Source organism: Catharus ustulatus, chromosome 8, assembly GCF_009819885.2.
Source record: "Catharus ustulatus isolate bCatUst1 chromosome 8, bCatUst1.pri.v2, whole genome shotgun sequence".
NCBI lineage: Eukaryota > Metazoa > Chordata > Aves > Passeriformes > Turdidae > Catharus > Catharus ustulatus.
Window position 1 is genome coordinate 14000982 of NC_046228.1, and position 23844 is coordinate 14024825.

A 23844-nucleotide genomic window follows, 5' to 3' on the forward strand; every position below is an offset into this window, starting at 1 on the left:
GCTCCAGGCTTGACTCTGATGTGGGGAAACCAACCTGGTGAGGTGAGTGCCCAGCACAGCTGCAGCAGAGGGCACTGTGCTGCTGGCCTCACTGCAGCAAAGTCACTCCATCATTCCCCTTCACCAGCACTGAAAGCATGCTTCCTTCTGCCCCTGGTGCTGTGGAAGCTGTTCCCTCACCTGCTGTGCTGCAGAAGCCAGACCCGAGTGCCACAGGCAGCCCTGGCTCCCCCACTGACTAAAGAACAAAGCATGGAGATCTCAAAAAATATTTATTATTCACAAGTAGCAAACCTGTCCTGCCAGTGGAGGCCTGGCTGAACCTGCAAAGGAGGTGGGAACCCAGGGGCTGCTCTGGCTCCACAGGCCCCAGTCCTGCAGCCCCCTGCCCCCCCTCAGCTGTTAGGTCTGCAGGAACTGGGGCTGCACTCGAGCCACCTTACGGAACTCCTTGGTGTGCGTCCGTGGGCACTGCATCTCACACCAGCTGATGGGCACCATCTGCACCCCTGCAGACACAGTATGTCAGGGTTGCTCCTTCCCAAACTTGCACTCCTCCGTGTGGAGAGGGAGGCAGCTGCATCAGCTGCCCCTCATGCAGGGATGAGGCAGAACTGTTTCACCCCAGACCCTGTTTCTGTCCCTACCTGCCTCACTGCGTGCCACCACTACGCCCAGCTCGTTCTCTGCTGTGCTCAGCAGGTAGTTGGACTGTGCATCCCCCAGGGAGATCTGGTTGGACAGGAGTTAAAGGAAAGACTTCCACAAGGGAGCTCAAGCCAACCCACTGTCCCTGAGGGGGAAGGATACAACTTTGGCCAGGACGATGTCACTTGGACGGAAGCTCTTGTACACTTCTACCTGCACAGGAGAGAGCAGGCAATGCCACACAGCACCAGAGTGCTGTCAGTGGGGGAACAGGGCCCCCACAAGCAGAAACTGAGGTGTAGAACAGTTACTGGCAGTGGCTCACTGACCTTATCCTTCTCCGTGGCTCGGATATCTTCTCTCCTGAAAAAGCAGAGGGAGGGATCTGAGTGCCAATGAGCAAAGAAGACTCAACAGCCTGTGGTAGAAGCTGCCCCGGCCTCCCTGGGTGCTTGCCAGGACCTGCTGGACACCAGCCCAGTGCTCAGGGCAGAGTTCCAGCTCAGGGCAGCCAGCTGCACTGCCCACAACAGCCTTCATCCCCCTAAAGGGTAGGAGATCCTAACCTTTTCCCTACCGTATGGTGCCTCGGAAGGTGGATTTCAGTGGTGTGGAGCCAACATATAGGATGTGCACCTTGGCAAAGCGAGAGTTAATACTGCAGACCTGCACGTAGGAAAAGGGGAATCAGTGCTCCAGGCAGGGAAAGGGCAGGGAGCAGGCAGGGCAGCATGGGGAGCTCAGGTCTCACTTGGCCTCCTCCTCCCTGTGACCAAGCAATGGTGGGACACCTGGCAGCAAGCCAGGTGAGGAAGATTATACTTGTGCAATTCGAGGCACCAAAATAAGGCTGAGACCTGCAGTGATCTCAGTCCCTCTCCCTTCCATCAGGAATGTAAGGAAACTAATCCCTGGTCTGTGCCATTCTTTCTCTAAGCTGCTTGAAGCACTGACTGGCATGCTCCCTGCCCCAGAAAGAGCTACAGAAAGAAAATCCACCCCTCAAGCCCACCTCAGTCTCAGGGCAGGTGTCCCTCATGCCAATAGCCACTTTCTTTGGGAGCGAGGGACTCAAGGGAGTCCCTGGCCTGCCCCTGCCCTGGTGGGAGCTGTACAGAGGGAACTAAGAAGTCCGGGGAGTCCTCACCCCACCCTATCCCTGTGCAGGAACAAAGCTCAGTATGAGACAGAGACAGTCGAGCCGTGCAGTTTGTCAATGCAGCGCTCCAGCACCTCACCTTGCAGGTCACCACAGCCCCCACGTTGGGCAGGAGCTGGGACTCGCTGTCTCTCACCACCGAAACCACGGGCAGCTGCAGGGCAAGACACGAGGGTCAGCAGAGGGCACAGCCGATCTCAGGATCACCAGCCGAACCCCTCTGAGTCCAACTCCCCGTCGCAGCCCAGTCTCCAGGGAGGCTATGCAGCCTGGGCGCACGCCACTGCGCCCTGGGGAGGAGCAGCCGTGCCGTGGCCGCGCTCACCTCGTTGTCCTCGTTTTTCCTCTCCAGGCAGCCAGCCAGCGAGGAGAAGATGAAGCCATGACGAGTGTAGGTCCCACTACCAGCCGTGGCCTCCTCTGTGCTGCACAGCCGCTCACCTACGACACAGAGACTCAGGGGCTGCCGGGGCATCCCGCTCCAGGCACAGCGCTCGCTTCCAGCCGGCCCAGTGCGGGGCATCCCCGGGGCAAGCCCCTCTGCACTGCCTCGTCCTGTATTCCTCCCCTTTCCAGGCAGTAGCAGCCACAAGCCCAGGAGCGCCGGACCGCCCCGGGCCGCACTCACCAGGGACGCAGTAGCGTGCGGGAGGCGCCATGCTCGCTGCCGACAAGGCATCACCAGAAAGACATCTCCCTATTGGTTCCAGGCGTCGGTGCTGCTCTGTAAGCGTCGCGGCTATTGGTTCTCTCACCTGACCTGAGGCCTGCTGGGCGTTGTAGTTCAGTGACGGAAGACAGCACTCCCGGCATGCCGTGCGCGGGCGCTGCCCGTGGGCCGGCGGGGCCCGGGCATGGAGGCGGCGGGCGGCGGGCCCAGGTCGGCGGCGCCGGGCGGGCGTGTCAGAGTCTTGCGAGAGGCTGTGGGCTCGTAGGGGCTGTGGCTGCCGTGGGGCTGGGCGGGCTGGGCGGTAATACAGAGGCGCTCTGGGGCGGGCAGCCTGGGAACCGGGAGGTGATGGGGAATGCTTCGTGTGCTGTGGGGCGGGAGGCGCTTGTGCGGACCCGGGAGGCAATGGAGGTCTGTCGCCCTGGGGATGCCCTTGGGATGGGAGGCAGTGGGGGAATGCTGCTGGTCTGGGGGGCCGGGGTGCTGCGGGGCAGGGAGAGCCGGCTTTGCTGGGCTGGATGCTGTGGGGTTGGCGTGGGCAGCCTTTGAGGATGGGGCTAAATACTGGAAGGTGTCTTGGCGCTCTGGAGTTGGGTGCTATTGAACCGGGGGAGCCGGGCGCTGTGGAGCCACTGGAGGGTGCCACAGGGCTGCGCCTGGGTGCCGGGACCTGGCGAGGGCGTCTTTGCCTGTGGTGCTGCTAAATCCAAGGTTCCCCACCCCTCGGCTGCGATGTTGCCAGTGCTCTTGTCTGTGCTGGTAGGCTCGGTGCTCCTCTGGGATGTGGGGACGGCCGTGGCAGGGCGAGGGCTGGATCCCACTACCCGGCTGGACAGCAGAAAGTTGCGTGGCTCTGCTGGAGCCTCATCTCTGTGGTTTTGTGGCAGGTGCCTGGGGACAGTGGGTCTTGCTCAGCAGGCTGGCTGCCTCCCCTGTGGCTTCCCTTGCCAACAGCTGCCGGTATTGTAGGTGAGGAAGCTTCTCCAGGGGGCAGGAAGGTGCTGTGTCTTTGGAGGAAAGGGCTTACCTCTACACCTGCTTCGAGCTGCAGTGTTTTGTTTTTTACCACACTGACAACACAGGGATGTGTGCCACCCAAGGCAAGAAGTTATTGCTCCACTTTGCACCTGCTGAGTTTCAAGGAAAAGCTCTTGGCAAGCCAGAGGGGAAATGTGGAGAAGAGGGTGATGCAAGCATTTGCACATCCCACCTCTCCTGTACCAGGGTATAGAAAGTCTGGGCAGGAGCCAAGCCTGTGACCTGGAATGGGCTGCTAGGTATGGGGTCTTCATATCCAGCAGATCCCAACCTTGGAGTCAACCCCATGCTCCTCAGGCAGGGTGGAGGAGAGCCCTGACTCCTTTGGGCAGCCCATCTGGATGCTGCAGCTTCTGCCCTCACCTTCCCTGCTGCTCCCCAGAGGCTGTGTTGGTAATGATCCCTATGGGAGGGACTCTGAGCTCTGGCACCAGTGCCTGGCACCAGACCAAGGCAAGTGCTTGGCCTGGGTTCAGAACGTGCCTTGGCAGGACCCTGGGGCAGCCTCGCTGCTTAATATTGATGGGTATTGCCTGCACAGAGGCCTGGGGGCCCCAGCCCTGCAGATCGTTTTCCCATGTGCTGGGCCAGATCGAGTTCCTCATCACTCCCAGCAAAGCTCTCAGACAGGACAAGGGGCTCAGCAGGCAGGGGAGCAGTGGCCCGCAGCTGTCCCTGGGCCATTTGCTGGTATGTGGCACTGTTCAAGAATCCAGACGAACAGAAGTAGAAAGTGTTGGGACTCTGGGAATGAGACTGTGAGGTTGGGAGGGTGGCCTCTGCAACTTGGTCCAGGAGCTGAAGCGAAGTAGCATCCTGCTTTTTGGGGTTAAGGAGGGACTAGGGGAGGAGGGATAATCCCATACTGGCTCCTCCACATGTTCCTTTTGTGGATTCCCATTTTTGAACATGTTGGGAAGGGCTGAAATCATCCCTGGAAATGGCCCAGCATCCTGGATGCTCATGCCTTCTCTGGTTTCCTCTGAGTCAGACTCTCCGTGTCGCTCCCCCGGCCCCCTCCCCGCTGGGAAAGACGAGATGTGACCAGAGAGCACCTGAGCCCAGATGCTGAGGGGCCTGTGCCCCCTGCTCCAGGCAAAGAGACATCCCAGCGACAGCAGCCCCGCAGCCTCCGGGAGCCTGGGCTCAGCTTCTTCAGCTCGACATCCTTGTCAGTTCAGGGAGCTGCACTGCCGGCATCAGCACATCAGGGAGGGGAATCCCTTCCCGAGGGACAGCCAGGCAGCAGGGTGGCCTGCCCACGCCGAGCTCCTGTCCCCCCAGGCGTGGTGTGGCAGGGATGAGGAGCCGGCAGCGGATGTTTGCCGCGGTGATGCGCCTGCTCCTCAAGTGCCTGCGGCTGGGTCGGCGGCGGCGGTTCAAGCTGGTGCGGCAGGTGGAGCAGCTGTGGCACTACGGGCACCTCTGCCTCCGCTCCCTGCTCTACAACTCCTTTACCAACGGCGATGTGGTGCTTGACTCTCTCTTCGAGCCGGTCTACTGGCTGGTGGACCATGTCACCCGGTGGTTTGGTGTGGTGAGTGCCCCTCACTGGGTAGGGTACATGTGCTGGGGCAATGGGCTCAGGGCTGCCTATGAGCTGGGAACCTCAGTGTGTGGTTCACATTGGTTTCCTCTGGCTCTGTCCTGCCCCTGCCTCTCCCCAGGCAGCAAGGGACAGACGCTGCCCACTCCAGTGACCCTGGCCTGTTTCCTGTAGGTGTTTGTGGCACTGGTGATTGGGCTGACGAGCTCTATTGTGGCTATCGTGTACATCTGCCTGCTGCCCCTCATCCTGCAGACCTACACACCTGCCTGGATATGCTGGCACCTCACCTATGGACACTGGAACCTCATCATGATTGTCTTCCACTACTACATGGCTATCACCACTTCACCTGGGCACCCACCACAGGTGAGGCACCAAGTGACAGCACAACTTCTCCCAGCTGGCCACTGGGGACCAGCTACCCAGATGGTCACTGGGAACAGCCTGGTGATGTTGCAGGATGCCTCTGAATTGGGGAAGTAAAACTGGGCAGGGCAGAGTGGGGAGGCAGCGGGGTGGCACAGGGGGAGAGCAGGAGTGTGAGATGCAGGGTTTAAGGTGCACAAATCTCTTCTACCTGTGCACAGGCCAAGAATGACCTCACTGGTGTGTCCATCTGCAGGAAATGCATTGCCCCTAAGCCAGCTCGCACCCACCACTGCAGCATCTGCAACAGGTAGGGAACCCTCCCTCTGCCTGGGGCAGTCTTTGGAACCTTGATCCTCCCACCCTGCCCCAGTGTGAGATGGGCCCTTCTCCTCTGCTCTTCTACCTCCTTGCCCTGTCGCTTGTAGCCTGCAGGGCTGGGGAGGGTACCTGTCCCCTCCTAAACACACCACTTGCACTGGCTCTGACACTGGCACTGGTCTCCTCTCTCCCAGGTGTGTGCTGAAGATGGACCACCACTGCCGTATCCTTCTGCAGTACTAACCAGTGGCACGCTCCTTGGGGGAGCCAGCCCTGCTTCCCCCTTCTCTCCCAGTCCCTTCTCAAAGAGACAGCCAGCATAGGAATGGGTGATGGGAGCAGGGCCCAGAAGAACTGCCCTGGTCCCTGGGTTGGGTTTGGACCCATGGTCTGTCACAGTTATGTACCTTTAACCCCAGAGGCAGCCTGGCTAAACAACTGTGTGGGACATTACAACCACCGCTACTTCTTCTCCTTCTGCTTGTTCATGACCATGGGCTGCATTTACTGCAGCATCAGCGGCTGGGAGATGTTCCGGGATGCCTACGCAGCCATTGAGGTGAGCGGCCTCTCCTGCCATGTGCCAAGACCACCTGGCTTCCCCAGACTGGGCTTGCAGAGCAAGGCTGGGCCAGGCCTGGCCATATAGTGACTTTGCTTCTTCTCTTCCTCCTCCTGCGAGACCCCCAGCTGTTCTGGTCGTGTGGGGGTGTGAGGGGAAGGGTCCCTGCCCCACTCCTCTGAGACACATAACTGGTGCCCTGTTTTCCGTCCCCCTAGAGAATGAAACTGCTTGAGAAGGAGAGACTGCAGGTGGCTGCCAATCAGGTGGGACATCCCTGCCCCCCAGCTGCTCCAGGCAATGTGGAGCAGAGCTGCCCTGCTGGCTGGGTCCTGCTTAGGACTCTGCTCTCAAGGAGCACCCCACATCAGAACCAGCTCCCATGTTTGTCTCACAGGTCAGAGACCTGGGGCTGGTCAGGCAGCTCTGCTAAGGACAGTGCCTCCAGTAGCTTGGGGTCTGCCTCTGTGCATCCAGCTTCCAAGGGGCTTGGGCTGGTGCCAGCTTCTTGGCATGTGCTGCTCATGCCATGGTCTCCTGGTGAAGCTGCAGCACTGCATACACATCTCCCTGACCACCAGCTGCAGTGTCCTGACCAGTTCCATGGCTGCTCCCTGACCCCTTATCTCCAGCCCACTGTTCCTCACGCCTGTGCCAACTCTGGGTGTCTGTCTGTCTCGTGGCTGTCCGAGGCTGCCTCCCCCTCACCCTGGCTGTTGCATTAGTTCCAGCTGCAATCCTTTCTTGCTGTCCAAGCTCTGCAGCAGGGAGGGGTGCAGCAATCCCTGTCTGGCTTCAAACTGTAAGGCAGTTTGGGTAATCTTCCCCATCTGGTCCTTTTTCAGACATACTACCAGACCCCACCACCCACCTTCTCCTTCCGCCAGCGAGCTTTCCACAAGAGCGTGGTCTACCTCTGGGTCCTGTGCAGGTGAGGGGGGCCCAGGGGCTGGGGAAAACAGAGTGAAGCGTGTGACATTGCTCGCCCTCTACCTGCCTGTAGCTGGGCTTGCTCACTCTAGTGCAGATGTTACTGCCATGCCAGTCTTTGGGTCACAGAGGAGAGATTTGGTCTCTGTCACAGGAGATTAGAGAAGCCGACCCATTTACAGGGCTGTGGGTGCGGGGAGGCAGCCGCAGCCCCTGCCAGCTGCAGCACCAGGGAAGGAAGGCCTGTGTTCCACCTGCTGTCCCTTGTCATACCTAGCTCAGTTGCACTGGCCCTGGGTGCCCTCACGCTGTGGCACGCTGCCCTCATTACCCGTGGGGAAACGAGCATCGAACGGCACATCAACAGAAAGGAGAGGCAGAGACTGCTGAAGAAAGGCAAGGTGAGTATGGCCCACAGCACAGGGCTGACTGGGTGTGATGTGATGTGCCAGATGTGATGTGCCTCTCCCTGTCCCACAGGTGTTCAGGAACCCCTACAGTTACGGCAGCTGGGATAATTGGAAGGTTTTCCTGGGTGTGGATGTACCAAGGTAAAATCCTGGGGAAGCCCCTGCCTGAGAAGGTGGTGGCTCAGCAGCTCTTGGGGTTGTGGGGACAACAGGGGCTGTCCCTGGGCTGCTGGGGAGAGAGTGACAGTAAATACTGATCCCACATTCTGCACTGCACTGGGCTTTGTAAAGCATGGAAGACCTGGACATCACTGGCTTTGTGCTTCAGGAGCCCTGTCTGGTTACAAGGTGGCCTGCCCAGCACACCTTTGTCAGGAGAATCTCAGCTGAGGAGCTCAGACATTGTGGCAGCTTTGGATATGGTTCCTCAGAGCTGAGAAACACCAATACTTCACCTTTTGGCTGTGGCCTCACTTTCCCCACAGGCACTGGCTCACCCGGGTCCTGCTGCCCTCCCCTCACCTGCCTCATGGGACAGGCCTGAGCTGGGACCTGCCTCCTTGTGTGACGGAGCAACGTGCGCCACTCCTGACAATCTGAGGCCCTGTGCTCTGGACATCCCTTCCCACAGGCGGGGGAGCACACACAGACCACCTGCTCGGCCATGGCAGCTTCCTTTGGCCAAAGTGCCAGGCAGAAGGCTGGCACATATCACTGACTGGAGCCAGAGCCATGGGAAGCTCTAGAGACTGTGTTCATGCCTGGACACCTGCCCTCTTGGCTCTTGGTGGCTGCAGGCAGCCCAGGGGCGAGGAGGCAGAGCTGCTGCTCCCTGCTCCAGCTGACGGTGCTGCCCTCATTAGCACAGGTACGGGCCAGCATTGGCCCAGCTCAGCTGTCTGAAGGGTTGGGCGCAGAGGATTGCATCCCCATCTCCCAACTGTGCCCCAGGGAGTCTTTTTAAGACCATCTACTAAATACTGTTTTTTTAAAAGAGTCTGTTTTTGTTATCTTGTGGGGAACATAGAGTTCTGGGGATGGGAGAAGAGGGACCACACTATTAAAAGAGGAGGAAGGGTCTGGAGCCTGCAGCATCTTAAGCTGCTCACCATACTAGAAGAGCACTGAGGACCCAGCCTGAGCTGTATGGAGACCTCAGAGCATTATCAAAACAGATATATTTATTCTTCTGGCACATGGATTGTCACACACTACACGTGTGTGCACAGACCTGTCCTCTCCACTCACATGTGGCAGGGGCTGTCCATTACTGTCCCTGACTGCAGCAGAGGGTGGGCAAGCCACAAGCAGCACAGCTCCTTCCCTGCTCTGGGTGCTGGGAAAGGACTGCAGTGAGGGGTGCTGTCTGCTGGCCTGCACGCTCCAGCCCTAGCACTCAGGGCAGTCCTGGGCTCTGAGGATCCAGAAGGTCCATAGCATTGGTGGGATGACTTGGTGGCATAGCAAGGTGCTGGTCAGACTGTTGGTCAACACAGGGACAGGACACAGGGTGCTCACCTGCCTGGGCTCCCAAGCAGGAACCTGCAGGGACAGAGATGGTGCTATCAGCCATGTCCCCAGCACGCTGCCACCCCCTCAGCAGCTACTTCCACACACTCACCATTCTCCGCGTGCTGCCACTGCTTCCTTCCGCACCAGCCTCTTTTTGTCATCCAAAGGCTTGGCCAATGCCCGGATTACTCGGCCCTTATATGGGAGCAGCTGTAGGACAGAAGGGGCTCTTCATGAGAGAAATAAATGGATGCTGGCTGCTCCCCAGGAGGCTTGGGACTCCCTTGCTCCTCTACATGCAGGAGCAGGCAGCAGGGTGCTGCAAGAGCACTTACCACTGTTGTGGGCAGACTGGTGAGGGCATGGGCACAGCGCAGGGCAGCAATGCGGACAGCCTGGAACAGAGAGGGATGAGGGCAGCACAAGGGGCAGGAAAGAAGGGGTGCACAGAGGGGAGAAAGGAAGGGGTGTACGCACCATGGTGGGGCTGGAGGTGAGGTTGAGGAACTTGGTGACCAGTGTGTCGACATGCAGGCTCATGATCTGGGGAGCTTCAAGCAGCAGTGGGTGGAGGCAGCTCAGTGTGGAGAGCTGTACTACACGATCAGAACAGGACAAGGCCTCAAGCAGGAGGGAAAGCAGCTGCAGACAGAGGGAGAACACAGGAGTCATGAGTAACCCCGAACCATGCATTCCACAATGTCACAGCTCACCCAGCCTGCCACCCAGGCTTGCTCTTACTGTGGGCAGCTCTGTCACCAGCACGGGTTTGGGGAGGTGGTTGAGTACATGGGACAGGCCCTTCAGGTAATTGGCCTTCACATCTGTGGAGAACAGAGGTAGTTACAAGCAGCCTGCAGAAGGATGGGATGCTGTCTCAGGTCCCCTGGTTAAAGAGTCAGGAGCGGTGAGGCTGGGCTGCGGGTGGCCACTCACCGGGGCCAGCCCCATGGAAGCCTTGCACCAGCTTGGGGACGTTGTCAGTGAAGAAACGCTGGCGGAACATGATGCGCACGTCAGCATGGCAGCCCTTGTTCAGCACATCCGGGGACTCGGCCATGAGCAGGGAGAAGCCTTCGGCTGCGGCAGGGCCAAGCTCTGTATCGCCCAGCAGGCCCAGCAGCTGTGAGGGAGAGAGCCCTGAGACAGCAGGCCCTGCTGCTGGAGGTCCATAGCCAGCCATGGGGGAGCAAAGCAGGTTTCTTAGACACCACCCAGTGCCGCCACCACCTACCTTGTCTGTGAGGCAGGAGCTCAGGGGGTGGTAGCGCAGCACCAAGGCTTTGGTCACCTGTGCAAGCAGAACAGTCAGTGCCAGGTTGGGTCCCCCAGCCCCACTGCCCCACTCATCCAGGGCAGGCCTTACCCAGAGCAGCAAGGTGAGTGCCTGCATTCGGTGGGGTCCCTCTGCAAGGCTGGCCTCCATCCTGTTCACTGCAAGCTGCAGGATTTCATCCAGCTGCTGCCCTGGGGATGGAAGGGACAAGCTGAGCCATTCCCCCTGTCAGCAGTGGGCAGGGACACCTGGCACCTGCCACAGCCCCCTTACCTGCTGGGTGCTTGTTCACCAGCCCTGCAAAACACTTGGCAGCTGTGGTGGCCGTGAAGGGACAGTTGCAGGAACAGCTCAATGCCAGCAGCTCCCGGAGCAGCCATTCCTGCTGAGGAATTGCCACCTGGAAGAGACACAGAATGTGTTACGGCCCAAAGTTGCAGGTGCTCCCTCTGTCTGTCCACGGAGCTTGGTGTGGACAGAGGCTGGAGGGTGCTTGGGCAGGACTCCTCTCCACTCTGCTCCCCATCAACATACATCACGGGGCAAGGAACAGACAAAGGCCATGAGGAGGGCAACCAGGCGTCTCTGTGCCTCCAAGCACTCCCCATCCTGCAAGGGAAGAACAACAGTGTCTATGTCATCACAGTCCCTGCTGTGCCAACATCCTCATTCCCAGCCCATTCTGGTGCCCCAGCCCCAATCACCAAACATACCCCAAAAGGGTGGAAGGAGGAGGGAAAACTGTTTTGGGGTAGGAAGGAGACCTCTCCGTCCAGAAAAAGGGGCACCACATGAGACACACTCTGGGCAGCCAGCCTAGGAGAGAAGACATTGTAATGTGCTGTTCTGGAAGGGTCACCGGAAACCTCCCAGGAGGAACAGGGTCACCCTGTACAGATAAGCAGCAGGGGGCATGCAGCCTGCTCCCTCCCCCCGATGGAGCACCCAGCTTTCTGCCCCAGCTTCACTCACTCAGGGCTCAGATGAGTGGTGGCAGCACTGATGACTGGGATCATGGCAGCCAGCACCTCTTCCTCCAGCAGGGCCTTGCCTGGCAGTGTATGCGTGCTCTCTACAGGTAGTGGGAGGAATGGAACTCGCTGGAGCCTGCTGTTCAGAGGGAGGAGGCAGGCACAGCCCCCTGAACCCACACCAGAGTGGGGCAGGGCTCTGCGACAGGAGCGGGGAGCAGTGCAGCCCACTCCTGAGAGCCACGGGTGCCAAAAGGCATCAGCAAGTGGCACTGAATGCAGGTTCAGGGACCCCTGAGAGCCTGAAAGTTGCCTGCTCTCCCCTCTTCCACTCCAGCCCCGCACTTACCTGGCATGGCTGCCTCCACAGCCATGGCAAGCAGGCACGGCACCACTGTTTGGTGGAAGTACCAGCAGCCCTCGGCATCCTGTTGGCATTGCAGGGCCACACGGTGCAGGCTCTGGCACACAGCGACCATGTCTTGGGTGTTCCTGGCCTCAGTCCCTGCAGGGCACAGTTACCACCAGGTCAAACAGCCTCAACACCAGCCCCTCCTGATCTGCACCAGGATCCTGGGACAACGCAGCTCTTCTGACTCCCCTGCACCAGTGGAATTCACAGCCCAGGTGTGGGTCCTTTGTATTGCTGCCATTCCAGCTCTCTCCCAGCCATCACAGTAACAGGCAGTTCCTGCCCGGACACGCTCTGTGGAGCTGCGTGCAGCAGCTCCATTACCTTTCTGCACCTTCTGGAGATGCTGTAGCAGGACAGGGACAGTCTCCCTCACGATGCTGGTGTGGGTGGACACGGCTGCCAGGGCCTGCAAGCAGCGCTGCTGCAAGGAGTGGTGGTTGTGGTAGCTCTCCTCCCACTCTGAAGAGGAAACACACCTCAGAGGGGGACCTGGGGACACCCCACCCAAGGGCAGTCAGGGTGTGGACCCTGCCAGGGTGGATAGAGTGAAGCAGCACAGCAGATCCAGTCCACGCCAGGCTCAAGGCACTCTGCCTGCTCAGCAGCTGAGCAGCTACTTCCTGCAGGGGTGATCCTGGCCACACACAGGCCGGCTACCAGACCAACCCTAGCCCTCCCTGTGCCAGCACACAGTGCTTGTGCTGGGAATCCCCTAAGGACAGCCATCAACCTACACCACATAACACAGCCCCACTGCCTGGCAGGAGCCCAATGGCGATGGGAAAGGCTTTACCCCAAAACCAGTCACCACTCCTTTCCCAGCCCTACCTGACAGCAGCTCCTCTTCAAGCCTGGGTACCATGCGTCCAGAGAAAACCTTTGGGTAGATGGGGGCCAGGGACCCAGCTGCTTCCATTGCTGCTTCACTGTCAGGGGGAAAGAGAGTGCAAAAGGCCATGCAAGGACTGCAAATCCAAGGCTGCTTGTGTACCAGCTGCACAGACCTGGCCAGAAGGTGTCTCCAAACCCCCATTTCTCAGCAACTTGCCTTTTTCACCCTCCAGGTAAGCAGAGCAGAGCCCCCTGCTTTGATGGGCTCAGAGTTTCTTATTTCCAGCCCATGAATTGTCTGGTTTATCCCATGTAGTCTTCTTGTTCAGAGAACAAGAAGGCACAAGTTCCTGTGCCTTCCCTCAGACTACAGCCCCTCTCTGCAGCAAAGCCAGGCTTTGTTCCTCCTCCCAGAGTGTGGGTGACTGCTATGATGGCAGCCCACCCCTCACCTGCTCTGGGAATCCTCCTCATGCAGAGCAAGACGGATTAAGTGATCCACAACCAGCTCCAGATCAGAGGAAGACAGGAAGCCTGGAACAAGAGCCATACAGGAATCCTACCCCTGGCCAAAGGCTAAGATGCTGGTGTGCTGGACAGGATCCTTCCCCATCATCCAGACCAGCAGCAATGCAGCAGCACACCAAATGCTAGAGATACAAGATGCCCAGCACAAATAGGCAAGAGAGAGACCAAATGCCCCTGGAGCTCACTGCTTAGGTAGAATGTGCTGCCACTACTCCTGTGCACTTACAGGCAGAAGGCAAGGTTATCCCAGTAGTCAGAAGAGAGTGACACCTCCCTCTTTCTCAAGGGGAAAAAAGGCACCAACCTTGCAGGGAGCCCAGGACAGTCAGTGCCTTGATCCCAACCAGCTGCAGCTGCACACTGGGATCCAGCAGCGCCGAGAACACCACAGAGCAAACTGGGGCTTGGAGTGACAGCAGAGTGCTCTCATCTGGAGAGAGGGGCATGGAATCACTGCCTGTGTCTGGCTGTCACCACACAGCCACCACAATGGCACTTGACAGACCCTTTCTGGGATGCTGCATTTGATACCAAATCATGCAGGGTCCCTGGTACATGGCAGGGACTCACACATGCAGCCACACTGGCCAGTGAGTTTTCCTTGCCTGTCAGCACACAGGAAAGTAAGGTCAGAGCCAGCAGCCTTGCCTCCAGAGGGACCAGCCACCCTCACCTTCTTCCACATGTCCCAACTTCTGCTGTAATTCCAGGAAGCCTAGCAGCATTTCCAGAATTGTCCTCCTCTGGCTGCTCTGCAGGGACACAAAGGTGTAATCCAGATCATCGTCACTGCAGGGACATACCTGTACCTCAGCCCAGCACTTTGAGGCCACAAGATGCCCAAGGGGTCTCTCCCCACAGCCAGGGAAGGGCATCCTCTTTGACACCCTGCTGCCCCCAGGCCCTGTGGAGCCAGTGGGTGCCCCTCACCTGTGTATGCTTGGTGTACTGCTCCAGCAGCAGGGGTAGGATGCTGCGGGTGATGCAGTGGTAGGTGCGGAGGGAGGCACCCGCTGCTGCCTGCAAGAGTTTGGCACTGGGCCACACCAGCTTCATGTCGGGCTCGCACAGATGGTGCCTGCAATCTGAGATAGGCTGGGCGTCAGCTGCACCAGCGCAGAGCTCCTCTGCCTTGCGTGCAGGGACACAGCTGATAGTGGGGCTGTGACGTGCTGCCAGGGTGCAGCTCTGAGCTGCAGCACAGCCTCCCCAGCTGAGCAGCTTCCCACAGCTTCAAGCAAACAGAAAGTGCAGTTCCAGCAGAGATAGAAGCAGCTCGAACCCTTGTCCTCCCTTCCTGCAGCCAATTACCTTGGAGAAGCCAAAAGTTGCTGTGAGGACTAGAAAGAGAAGAGGCTTGAAAGAGAAGAGGAAGGCAGATCTCTGCCTAGGGGGATGCTTTCAGGCCTGGCTGCATGGGGTAGGTCTCTGTTGGCTACCTTGCAGGATGCTGCTGAGGAAGGAATCCAGCAGATCCTCAGAATCAGAGCTGAGCACGGAGCGGGAGAGGCAGGCAGAGAGAGCATGCAGTGCAGCCAGGCATTCCGTCTCAATCTTCTCGCTCGCTGTCTGGAACACCTGGAGGAAAGGCCATAGGAGGAGCTGAGCTCCATGCCGACAACAACCACAGGCTTCAGGCTTCCAATACAGACTGAAGGGCTCAGGCTTCTGCCTCATTTTGAACATGCTGCATGGCACACTCAAGCCACATGGACATGCTGATAGGGCTGGCCTGTCCCCTCCACTTCTCAGCTGGGGCAGTCCAAGGTCACAGGTGCAGGCTGCTGGGAGATATGGGGCCCACCCGGTCTGGTTGAGAACTCCTGCTCAGCAGAAACCCAGCCATGGTGGAGCCCTGCAGTACTCACCTCTCTGCGCAGGGATGACCAGAGACTGGGAAGGAATTCCTGCAGCTCCTTCTGCCTGTAGATGGCACAGCAGGCAGTCTGCAAAAGGGACCCGGGAGAAAGCATCACAGAGAAGCCAGTATCAGGAGGACACAGTGCCAGGACACTGCCCATCCTGGCAAGCTCATGCTGAGCTGCACAAATCACTCAAGAAAAACTGGAAAACGTGATGCAGGCCAAACCAGGACTCTAGAAAATGTGGCTCTGCAAGGGGGAGTCTCTGGCTGGCAGGGAGAAGGGCTCAGTAGTGGCTGGCAGCTGCCACTGCCACAGATCAGCTGTAGGCTGAAAGGAGTAGGGGATCTCTCCTTACCAGAGTCTGCAGCGAGTCAAGCTTGGCGCTCTGCAGTTCTGAGTCCAACTTCTCAATAAGCAGAGGGAGAAGGAACTGCAGAGAGAAGCACTCTAATTCAGCCCATGCCTTGCACCCTGGTCCCACTTGTTCCCATCCCACAGAATCACAGCAGCAGCTGCACTGCTATGAAAGGCAGCCTGTGCTCAAGAACAAGGAGGCACTCAAGAATCTCCAAGGAGCTTCGTACCTCAGCAAATTGGGGCGTGGAGGTCAGTACAGCCCGGAGGCTCAGGATCAGGTCTTCCCTCTGGATGCCATGAGGATCATTGGGGGGCTGTAAGGGAAGCAGAGAGCAGGTCAGCCACCAGTCAGGAAACATCCCAACCCAGCCACCAGCTGAGGCTGCATCACTTCATGTCCAGCAAGGCAGCAGCAGTGCAGTCACTGCAGTTAGCTTGGCACCAGCCTGTCAGCTCGAGCACCACAGCTCACAGCTGAGCACTGCCCAACTGAGACCCTTGGCCACCCTCTCATCCCATGCGTCCATAAGGGGGACACAACCCCCTAAGAAAACACCAGAAAGAAATAAAAAATAGGCTGTGGCACATGGCAGACTCACTCACTGGAGTAAAATCAACCGGGAAGTAGCAGGATGTAACTTCAAACAGCTCCTCCACAAAGGGACCTGCAGGCAGAGGAGAGAGGGGGTGAGCAAAGATACTGTTTAGCGCCCACAACAGAGTGGCTCTGCAGCTTTTAAAGTATGTTAGGGATCATGCCAGGCCTGGTCAGACCCTAGAGCAATCCCTCCAAAGGCTCAAAGAAAAGGGACATGTGCCCCAGTCAGCTCTGCATGGCAGGTTTAGGCTCACCCAGGTCATAGTCCTTGGCAATGAGATCACGCACAATCTGGAAGGCCACCAGCAGATTGCGGGGATCCTTCTCCCCATCCATGACCTGGATGAAGCCGAAGGTGAAGTTGGCACCCAGGCCTTTCAGCTCTGCAGAAAAAAGGAGAGTGAGCAGGCACAGGACATGGAATTAAATCAGCTGAGCTGCCCCAGCCCCACAGTCTTTTTCCAAGTTTCCCAGGCAGAGCCACAGAGCCCTTGGAGAAGGTGAAAGCAAGTCATTTTCCCAGCCTCAACAATCCCAGAGTGGCTCTGGCATCTGCCCCCTCACCTTCCTCCCTGGTGCTCATGAAGTTGGTGATGATGCTGTAGACTGTGTGGCGGTCCAGCTGCATCAAGGACTGAAGAGAGAAGACCAATCAAAACCATCCTCTACACATGGCAGCACAGCTACCCACCACCCCATGGGCAGCACATGCCCTTGGGAGAGAGCAGGACCCCCAGCACTCAGCTGCTGCTTCCTGGCACAAAGATCCCATTTATCACATGCACATGCCTATGCAATGGCACATGAACATGACTGTGCCCCATCACTGCAGAATGCACTATCAGTCACACCAGGGCCATGCATGCTGCCCAAGGCACTGCCAGCAAAAACAATCTTAAATGTGAGGACAATTGGACTGGGGGCACTTAAACACAGCCTGGAGAATGAAGCACAAGGAAATAATTCCCCTAGGGCTGAGAAAAGAGAGAACAAAGGCCAAACAGGATTCTTGGCTGCTGTCTGTCTCTCACAGTCTCTCCTGCAGTGAGCCAAGCTGTCTCTAAGCTCTGCAGAAGCACTGAACTTTGCTGAATGTGGCCAGTCCTCAGGGCAGGCAGGGCATCCCTAGACACAAAGGGAACAGAGATCAAGGACAGGAGGATAGGAAATCACATTGCTCACCTGCACATGTACCTCTTGGAAGATGGCTTTGAGCACAGACACTGCTAGCCCTGGGGACAGCACCTTACACATGCTCTGGGGACAGAAAAAGCAAGAATAGAACACCATGATGGCAGCCACACAACGGAGCTCCTGCAGCAGCTGCCTGCAGGATCCTCTTCCACAACAGGGAGAGCTCACCACTCCCTCCCCAGATAGAACAGGACAAGATACCCATCATTTGTGCTACTCCCCAGTGTGGCCAGGGAATCCTTGCCCCAGTACCAACACAGGGCAGGAAATCAAGGCAGTCTCCTGTCCCCAGTTCCTCCTTAAGAGGCACAGCAGAAGAGAGGAGATAGGGCAATGCTGCCAGATGGGCTGACAGCCCAGCTGGGCCCTGCTGGACACAGAGCTCCAACCCATACCCAGGTGTTACACCTCCCTGACACTGCTCTGGAATGCATCCCAGCACTGCAGGCTGGGGGTGCGAGCTCACCAGTGCTCGGAGTCCCTGGAGCACCGAGGGAATCACCAGGTGATGATCTTGCAGCCGGCTCTCATAGAACACGACCAGATGCAGCACTGTCAGAAACAGACACCAGGGTGTGTTAGCCTAAGGAAACACAGCTGCCATGTGCTGGCCCCAGCTTGACCACATGCTGATGGACTAAGAGTGAGTGGTGAATGGGACAAACTGCTGTTGTTGGGTGCACCCATCTGGCTCCAACACCTTTAGCCTCTCCTGTACACAGCCCACGCCTAACTGCAGCAGGGCAGCAGCCACCTCTAGCAAGAGGCATTTGCCCTGGCCTGTCCAGACATGTGGATGCAGACACCAGCAGTAGAGTGGCAGTCTGCTCAGTGGAGGCTGGAGGATGTTATGGGGTGGGGCACAGGGCTGGGGCAGGAGTTCTGGCTTCCTCAAACTTGGCTCCACAACACGTTCCTGGCCCCTGAGTCACAGCCACGGGCGCCTGCACACCTCAGCCCCGGGGAGTGGTAGCAGGAAGCAGACTGGAAGAGCCGGCTAGCAGCATCCTGTGCCCACAGCTGCTGCAGAAACTCAGGTCCCCAGAAGGCAGCCTGACGCAGAGCTTGAGAAATTAACTGCGTGAGCAGAGACACGAGGCTCTAACACAGCTCACTCCCCTTGCTCAGATGCCCTGAGTCTCTTTTCTCCTTCAAGTATCCCCATCAAACCTCTCTACTTCTGGCTGCCCCTCCAGAGCACCCCAGTTCCCATCAGTCATCACACCTGACTCCAGCTACTGCAGTAGATAAGGTTCTATGCACAGCTGCTCTCAGCCCTGCCTGGCTCCAGTCAGAGAGCCAAATTCCAAGGACTAAGCATCTTTTACTTCCATCCTCGACCTTACTTAGTAGCTAGGCCTCCTGTCTAGCCAAGCTGCTGGCATAAGTTCAGCTTCCCATCTGCAAGGTCCCCAAGCCAAAGCTTGTTAGCACTTACTGGCTTTCCCTGCTGCCAGCCAGCTGCTATGGGGCATTTAACAGAGGCAGACCTTCTCCTTGCTTCCATGAACAGGGCATCTTCCCCTCCCCACTCCCGTCCCCCACTCCATTCTCATCCTTACGCTGATTTCCCCTCTTCCCCAGGCCTCAGGGTTCCTCCTCAGTTAACCTAGTCAGGCTGCAGGGCTGCAGTGTGACTTGGTGTGTGAAGGACAGTCTTCCTGCTCTGAATCATCACCCAAAAATTCTGACATACAGATGTACCCCCAACATGTCCCATGTGGCACTGAGCACACCTGGGTGTGGAACTCCCAGCTGGGGCCCCAGCTGTCCAGGATTTGGTGTGTTCTGTCTGAATTGTGTGGTGAGGTTGGCAAAAAGGCTGCAGCACAAAGCCTCATGCCCTCCTTGGACTTTGACTCTTAGAGGCATGTACAAAGTTGTCACAGTGTTGAATCAATCCTTTTGCCAACTGCAGGAAAGACACTTTAATAGCACAGGCTTTGTCCCCAGCCAGACACTCAAGGGCCAGAACAGCCCTTACCTTCCTTCTCCTGGAGCAGGGAGTAACACTGGAGCAGGACTTGTGACAACAGCTGGATGCCTCGCCCTCGTGTCCGAGGATCTGTATTCTCCAGACAAAACCTAGGCCAAGAGGGGAGAAAGCCCAAGAAGCCTGTTGTGAGCAGGTACATCCAAGCAGGAAACCCGTCCTGACCAGGTACATCACAAAAACAAAGAATGGTGCTCTGTGGGCCCAATCATGCTTGACTTGCTGGCAGAGTGGAAACAGACTCCTCTCCCTGAGTCTGTGCTGCATGTGTGCAGAACCATGCAGAAAGAAATCCAAGTTCTTAAGTCAGACCAAAGATGTTACTCTTGCACCATGCTCCCAAGACCATAAGGGGCAAAAAGGGCAAAGCCTCTTACAGAGAGGCAAACCCAGCCCCCAGCTTTGGAGAAATGGGCCCAGGCCATGACAATGTGGAGGCCATGACAATGTGGAGACAAAAGCAGAAGCTGAGTGCCAGCCAACTTGTGACATGGTGTCGTGCAGCTGTGTGCTCAGGCAGCTCCTGCTGGGGACAGCCCCAACTGGAAAGTGCCCTGCAGCTTGCTGCCTGCCACAACATCTCTCCTCTGTCCTGGGAGAGCATCAAGAGCTACTCCGGTCTTGATCTTTCCCAAAGAGTTCCTATGTCCAGGGAGAGCAAAGCACAGCTCAAGCCCCACACTGTGAGCAGACAGTATCTTGCCCATTGCCATGTGTCATCCAGTGCTGAAACTCATCCTGGATGAGCACACTTGTCCTTCTAAGTATGCCTTGTGGGAATGTCCCATGCAAGGCCCTTACCCGATGTGTAACTTGCATAAAGCTTTTCTTACCCCAGGGCTTCCACAAGCTGCAGCACTGTCCACCTTCCATCTTTCACCCCTGGAGAAAGGACATAAAGAGAATGAGCCAGAGAGATCATGAAGGCATGTTACTGGACATGGATGCTGGGAAGCATCCCAGCACTCCAGCACTACCATGGGAAAGGCTGGTTGGTGCTGACTCCTCACTAAGCACCAAAGGAGCCATGTGCACTTAACTGATGGAGCTGCCTCCAGCCCAGCCTGCAAACACCTCCGAGACTGAGAGCTGAGAGGAGACAGCCAGAGGAGAACTTGCCTGCACTTTGCCTCACCCTCTCCCCGCAGCGTGGCTGTATATGTGGCTCCCAAGAGAAGTCTTGCTGTGCTCCACTTGACTGAGATACTAAAACCCCCTTTCTCTAATGTGAGCATGCTGTGAGGAGACAGAGGGCAGCCCTCCAGGTGCTTCCTGAGGGAAAACTGGCTGAATAAGCAGCACAGACACTAGTGATCAGTCAGCTTCCCACCTTGGCTCCATCACCTCCACGCTGTGCTGAGCAAGAACAGCACAAACTTCTTCTAAGATGGAGGGCAGGGAGAAAGGCAGTTTTGCGGTCAGAGGAAGATAGAATGCTGGGATTCCTGTAGTCTGTTTCCAACTCTGACTCAGATTCCTTGCCAGGTTGCCTCATGTGCCTCCTGCCTCCATATTCTTGCAACTCAACTGGGGGAAGAGTCACTCCTCCGAAGGCTTTGGTAAGGACCTGCTTTCTGCACCTTACAAGAACCTTGGCAGAAGGGCAGGCTCTCCATCCTGCCATTCATTGCCAATGTGGCACCTCCCCAGAAGGAAAGCTCTGTGTACGCCCTCTGCTCAGACATGGGGTGGCAGGCAAGGGACTGCCTTACCTTCAGACCCCTAACCTGCAGCTCAGGTGTCAAGTGACATTGCTGGAAAACAAGAAGCACACCTCACTCTCTGCCTGGACAAAACAGCACTCCCCCCACAAAACAAAACAAAACCAAACCAACAACAAAAAAAACCAGAACAACAAATCACCTGGCAGTCAGTGAGACTCACTGTCTCTGCTCAGGGCCACTACTGGGCACTCTGGAGGGACCTGCTCACCTCTCTGCCCTGCTAAACCTACATGACTGACAGGACACTCACCCTCTCAGAAGCCCAAAGGTTTCATTAAGGGCTTTCCCAGGCCTTGCTCCAGCTAATATTTTCTGCTGTTGCAAGCATTTACTGTCTGTTCCTAAGCAGTTAATTCCAGTACTAAGACACACTGTTCATCATAGAGTTGTCTCTAGGGATGGGATGACAGTGTTTTCTGACAGTGTGTTCTGACAGCAGGCAGTCCTGACTCCAGAGACAGAGCTTTCAATCCTGCCTGGCGCAGCAGGGAGAGGGAGCCTGAACTGAGAAACGGAACAGATAAGGGAGCTGCATGGAAAAAGAGCCCAGCAGGTCTCGGAATTGACGGGCACAGACTGAATAGGGGGTGCCCTCAGAGACAGCCATAACATACTGGCAAAATTTCTTGCAGAATAACAACAATGAAACAGCAAGCAGATGCTGTGCACCAGCCAAAGCAGAGTGGGCTGCACAGAAAGCTTGGATGGACCTTCCACATCCAGCATCCCAATATCTCAATCTGCAAGCTCTTGAAGAGCCCTTGCGCCACTGAGCCATCACAGAAAAAGTCTGAGACAAATGCCATCTCTGTGGCCAGGTGCTCTGCCTCTCTGTGTCTGCAGAGACTGAAAGCAGTTCTACACAAAGCTTCTGGTTCCCTACTCAACAAGAGCGAGCTGCAGTGTGATGGCCAAACCACAGTCAGATACTGATACTCCCTGTGATCAGCAGCAGAGACGTCAGCAGCTCCTTTGCCCAGCTCAGCGAGGGAGCTCCCTCTGCTCTTAGGGACCCAGGTGTGACCAGCTTTGCCTCACATGGTGTGGCCACCCCTCCCTGGCACAGTCTGCGAGTGTGGCCAGCACTGCACAGGCCACAGCATGAGCACCAGCACAGCTAATTGGACCTGCCTCATCAGCATGGCAGGCACAGTGGTGAGCCCCTGAAACTGCTGCCTCCACATCTGGCAGTAGCACATATGCCCCAAGGTTAATTAGGCACCTTGAATCCCTTTACCAGGACGGGCTGTCTTGCTATTCTAGCATTCCTGTAGTTCCCAAACACTCAAGAGAAGCAAGCCATCCACCCTGTGCTGGATTGCTTCTCTGAACCTGCTCTCTTTCCTGACAGGCCTTCCCCCTTTCAGTGTCCTTCTAGGTGTTAGTCACTTCTGGAGGCCTTCCATTCTTGTTTCCCCCACATCCTCAATTCAGCCTCCTCCTGCTGCCCACTGACCCATGAAGCCCAACCTGCCTGTGACAGCACCAAGGCCACTTGCCAAGTTATGCCCATTTTAGTCCTCAGCAACAAACTGGGGAATCTCAATGTGTTTGTTACAGCAATTGCATAATGGCCATGAGCTTGGAGAAGACCTCCCCTTTTGCTCAAGGATACACAACGCAATTTAATCCTTTCTGATGTATGCTTCTGTAGGAGGTCAGAGGGGCTCACTGTTTGTGAAGGGTGGGTTTGTCACAAGAGCCACATGGCTGAAAAAAGCTGGGAAGAGCAATTCTCTTTGTATGTCTTCCAAGAGACAAAGCTGTCTCCAGACACTTCTGTAACATGGCATCAGGTGACAACAGCAGTTGTAATGTTATCCTTCCCCACATCTATCCGAAATGTCAGAGACTCTGCAACCCTCCAGCAACATCTTGAATGTCACATAGTTTAGTGAATTCCTCCAAATTTCCTTGGCATTTTCTTCACTCTGTGTAATATGGGTTACTGGGTTACCTTTGTGTTTAGCCAGCTCATCTCATCACCAAGAAACTACAGAGCAGTTCACAAGCCATCAGGCCTTGGGAAAGGTCTATAAGCTATGCATCTGTGTACTGTAACACACACAGACAGCCCTTCTCGGCTCTCCAAGCACTGCCTACAAACACCGAAATACCACCTTATCCTTAGAAAGCCACATTCCTGAAGCTGTAATTTCCTTAATGCAACAAAGTCACCCAATTGCCGTTCAAAGGAGAAGAATAAATTATCGGACGAAAGCAAATTCCTCAAGCCCTGCTAGGAAAGAGGCAGAAACCACAGTGAGGCCAGTCTGCAGCTGTCACCTCCCGCGGTCCCTCAGCAAGGCCATAAGCTCTCGATTTCGCTGCGACCCACATCTGCCTCGCTCCTGGAGCTCCTCAGCCTCGTGGCTGTCCCACTCCTACCGCACATCTCCTGGGCAGCTCCGAGCTGCAGGCGTCTCTACCCTACCCTACCCATTCCCACGTGCCCTGCCCTGCACGCCAGCCTCACAAACCACAGACACACTCCGTCCTGCAGCTCCACCACCCTTCCACACCCCACCCTACCCTGCCCAGCCGAGCCCAGCCCAGCCCCGCAGCCCCACGCTTCCTCCCAAACCCCTCCCCACATCGCCACGACCTGCCCGTGCCCACGCCCGCCCCAGGCCCAGCCCTGCCCGGCCCCACCGCCGTGCCCACGCCCAGTCTCGCCCCACCCCACCCCGCCCCGCCCCCACGCGGTACCTGCCGCCACCTCCGCGGCGCGGTCGTCCTGCTGCCCGGACACGAAGTCCCGGACGGAGGCGGCGAGAGCCTCCCCCGCGGCCTCGGCCGCCGCCATGACACCCGCGCGCAGGGCCGCGGCCCGGCCCCCCACCCCGCCTGCGCGTGCGCGGGGGCGGTGCCGGCGGTCACGTGCGGGCGGGGGGCGGGGCGGCCCCGCGCGCACGGGCGGGCGCAGC

At 57.3% G+C, this 23844-nt stretch overlaps 3 protein-coding genes across 8 annotated transcripts; 1 reads left to right on the forward strand and 2 right to left on the reverse strand.

Moving 5' to 3' along the window:
• Window positions 1-253: 253 nt before the first annotated feature.
• Window positions 254-2499, reverse strand: EXOSC1 (exosome component 1). Of its 3 annotated transcripts, XM_033066204.1 has the most exons (8): window positions 2436-2499; window positions 2133-2248; window positions 1887-1961; window positions 1226-1314; window positions 978-1011; window positions 811-861; window positions 648-732; window positions 254-509 (listed from the first exon to the last, which is right to left on the reverse strand). In XM_033066204.1, the coding sequence occupies exons 1-8, from the start codon at window positions 2464-2466 to the stop codon at window positions 403-405; spliced, it is 588 nt and encodes a 195-aa protein (XP_032922095.1). In that variant the 5' UTR covers window positions 2467-2499; the 3' UTR covers window positions 254-402. The 3 variants fall into 3 exon arrangements, with proteins under 3 accessions (XP_032922095.1, XP_032922094.1, XP_032922096.1); XM_033066203.1 differs by lacking the exon at window positions 2436-2499 and having other exon boundaries at window positions 2133-2419; XM_033066205.1 differs by lacking the exon at window positions 2436-2499 and having other exon boundaries at window positions 420-509; window positions 811-857; window positions 2133-2379.
• Window positions 2500-2649: 150 nt separating this feature from the next.
• Window positions 2650-8647, forward strand: ZDHHC16 (zinc finger DHHC-type palmitoyltransferase 16). 2 transcript variants are annotated; one of them, XM_033066094.1, is made up of 11 exons: window positions 2650-2687; window positions 4800-5052; window positions 5236-5430; window positions 5652-5740; window positions 5946-5974; window positions 6177-6310; window positions 6532-6579; window positions 7159-7244; window positions 7521-7644; window positions 7724-7794; window positions 8139-8647. In XM_033066094.1, the coding sequence occupies exons 1-11, from the start codon at window positions 2662-2664 to the stop codon at window positions 8251-8253; spliced, it is 1170 nt and encodes a 389-aa protein (XP_032921985.1). In that variant the 5' UTR covers window positions 2650-2661; the 3' UTR covers window positions 8254-8647. The 2 variants fall into 2 exon arrangements, with proteins under 2 accessions (XP_032921985.1, XP_032921986.1); XM_033066095.2 differs by lacking the exon at window positions 6532-6579.
• A 164-nt stretch (window positions 8648-8811) lies between these two features.
• On the reverse strand, window positions 8812-23739 carry MMS19 (MMS19 homolog, cytosolic iron-sulfur assembly component). 3 transcript variants are annotated; one of them, XM_033066091.2, is made up of 31 exons: window positions 23627-23739; window positions 20027-20075; window positions 19185-19285; window positions 17667-17752; window positions 17189-17263; window positions 16571-16640; window positions 16261-16389; window positions 16012-16073; window positions 15636-15722; window positions 15407-15481; window positions 15055-15132; window positions 14626-14764; window positions 14117-14271; window positions 13860-13938; window positions 13491-13616; window positions 13111-13192; window positions 12656-12753; window positions 12149-12286; window positions 11762-11917; window positions 11414-11513; window positions 11155-11257; window positions 10976-11050; window positions 10715-10841; window positions 10532-10632; window positions 10400-10456; window positions 10102-10288; window positions 9907-9989; window positions 9643-9807; window positions 9501-9560; window positions 9275-9375; window positions 8812-9195 (listed from the first exon to the last, which is right to left on the reverse strand). In XM_033066091.2, the coding sequence occupies exons 1-31, from the start codon at window positions 23721-23723 to the stop codon at window positions 9168-9170; spliced, it is 3069 nt and encodes a 1022-aa protein (XP_032921982.1). In that variant the 5' UTR covers window positions 23724-23739; the 3' UTR covers window positions 8812-9167. The 3 variants fall into 3 exon arrangements, with proteins under 3 accessions (XP_032921982.1, XP_032921983.1, XP_032921984.1); XM_033066092.2 differs by having other exon boundaries at window positions 19995-20075; XM_033066093.2 differs by lacking the exons at window positions 14626-14764; window positions 15055-15132; window positions 15407-15481; ... (7 more) ...; window positions 20027-20075; window positions 23627-23739 and adding an exon at window positions 14498-14591.
• Between the last annotated feature and the right edge of the window lie 105 nt (window positions 23740-23844).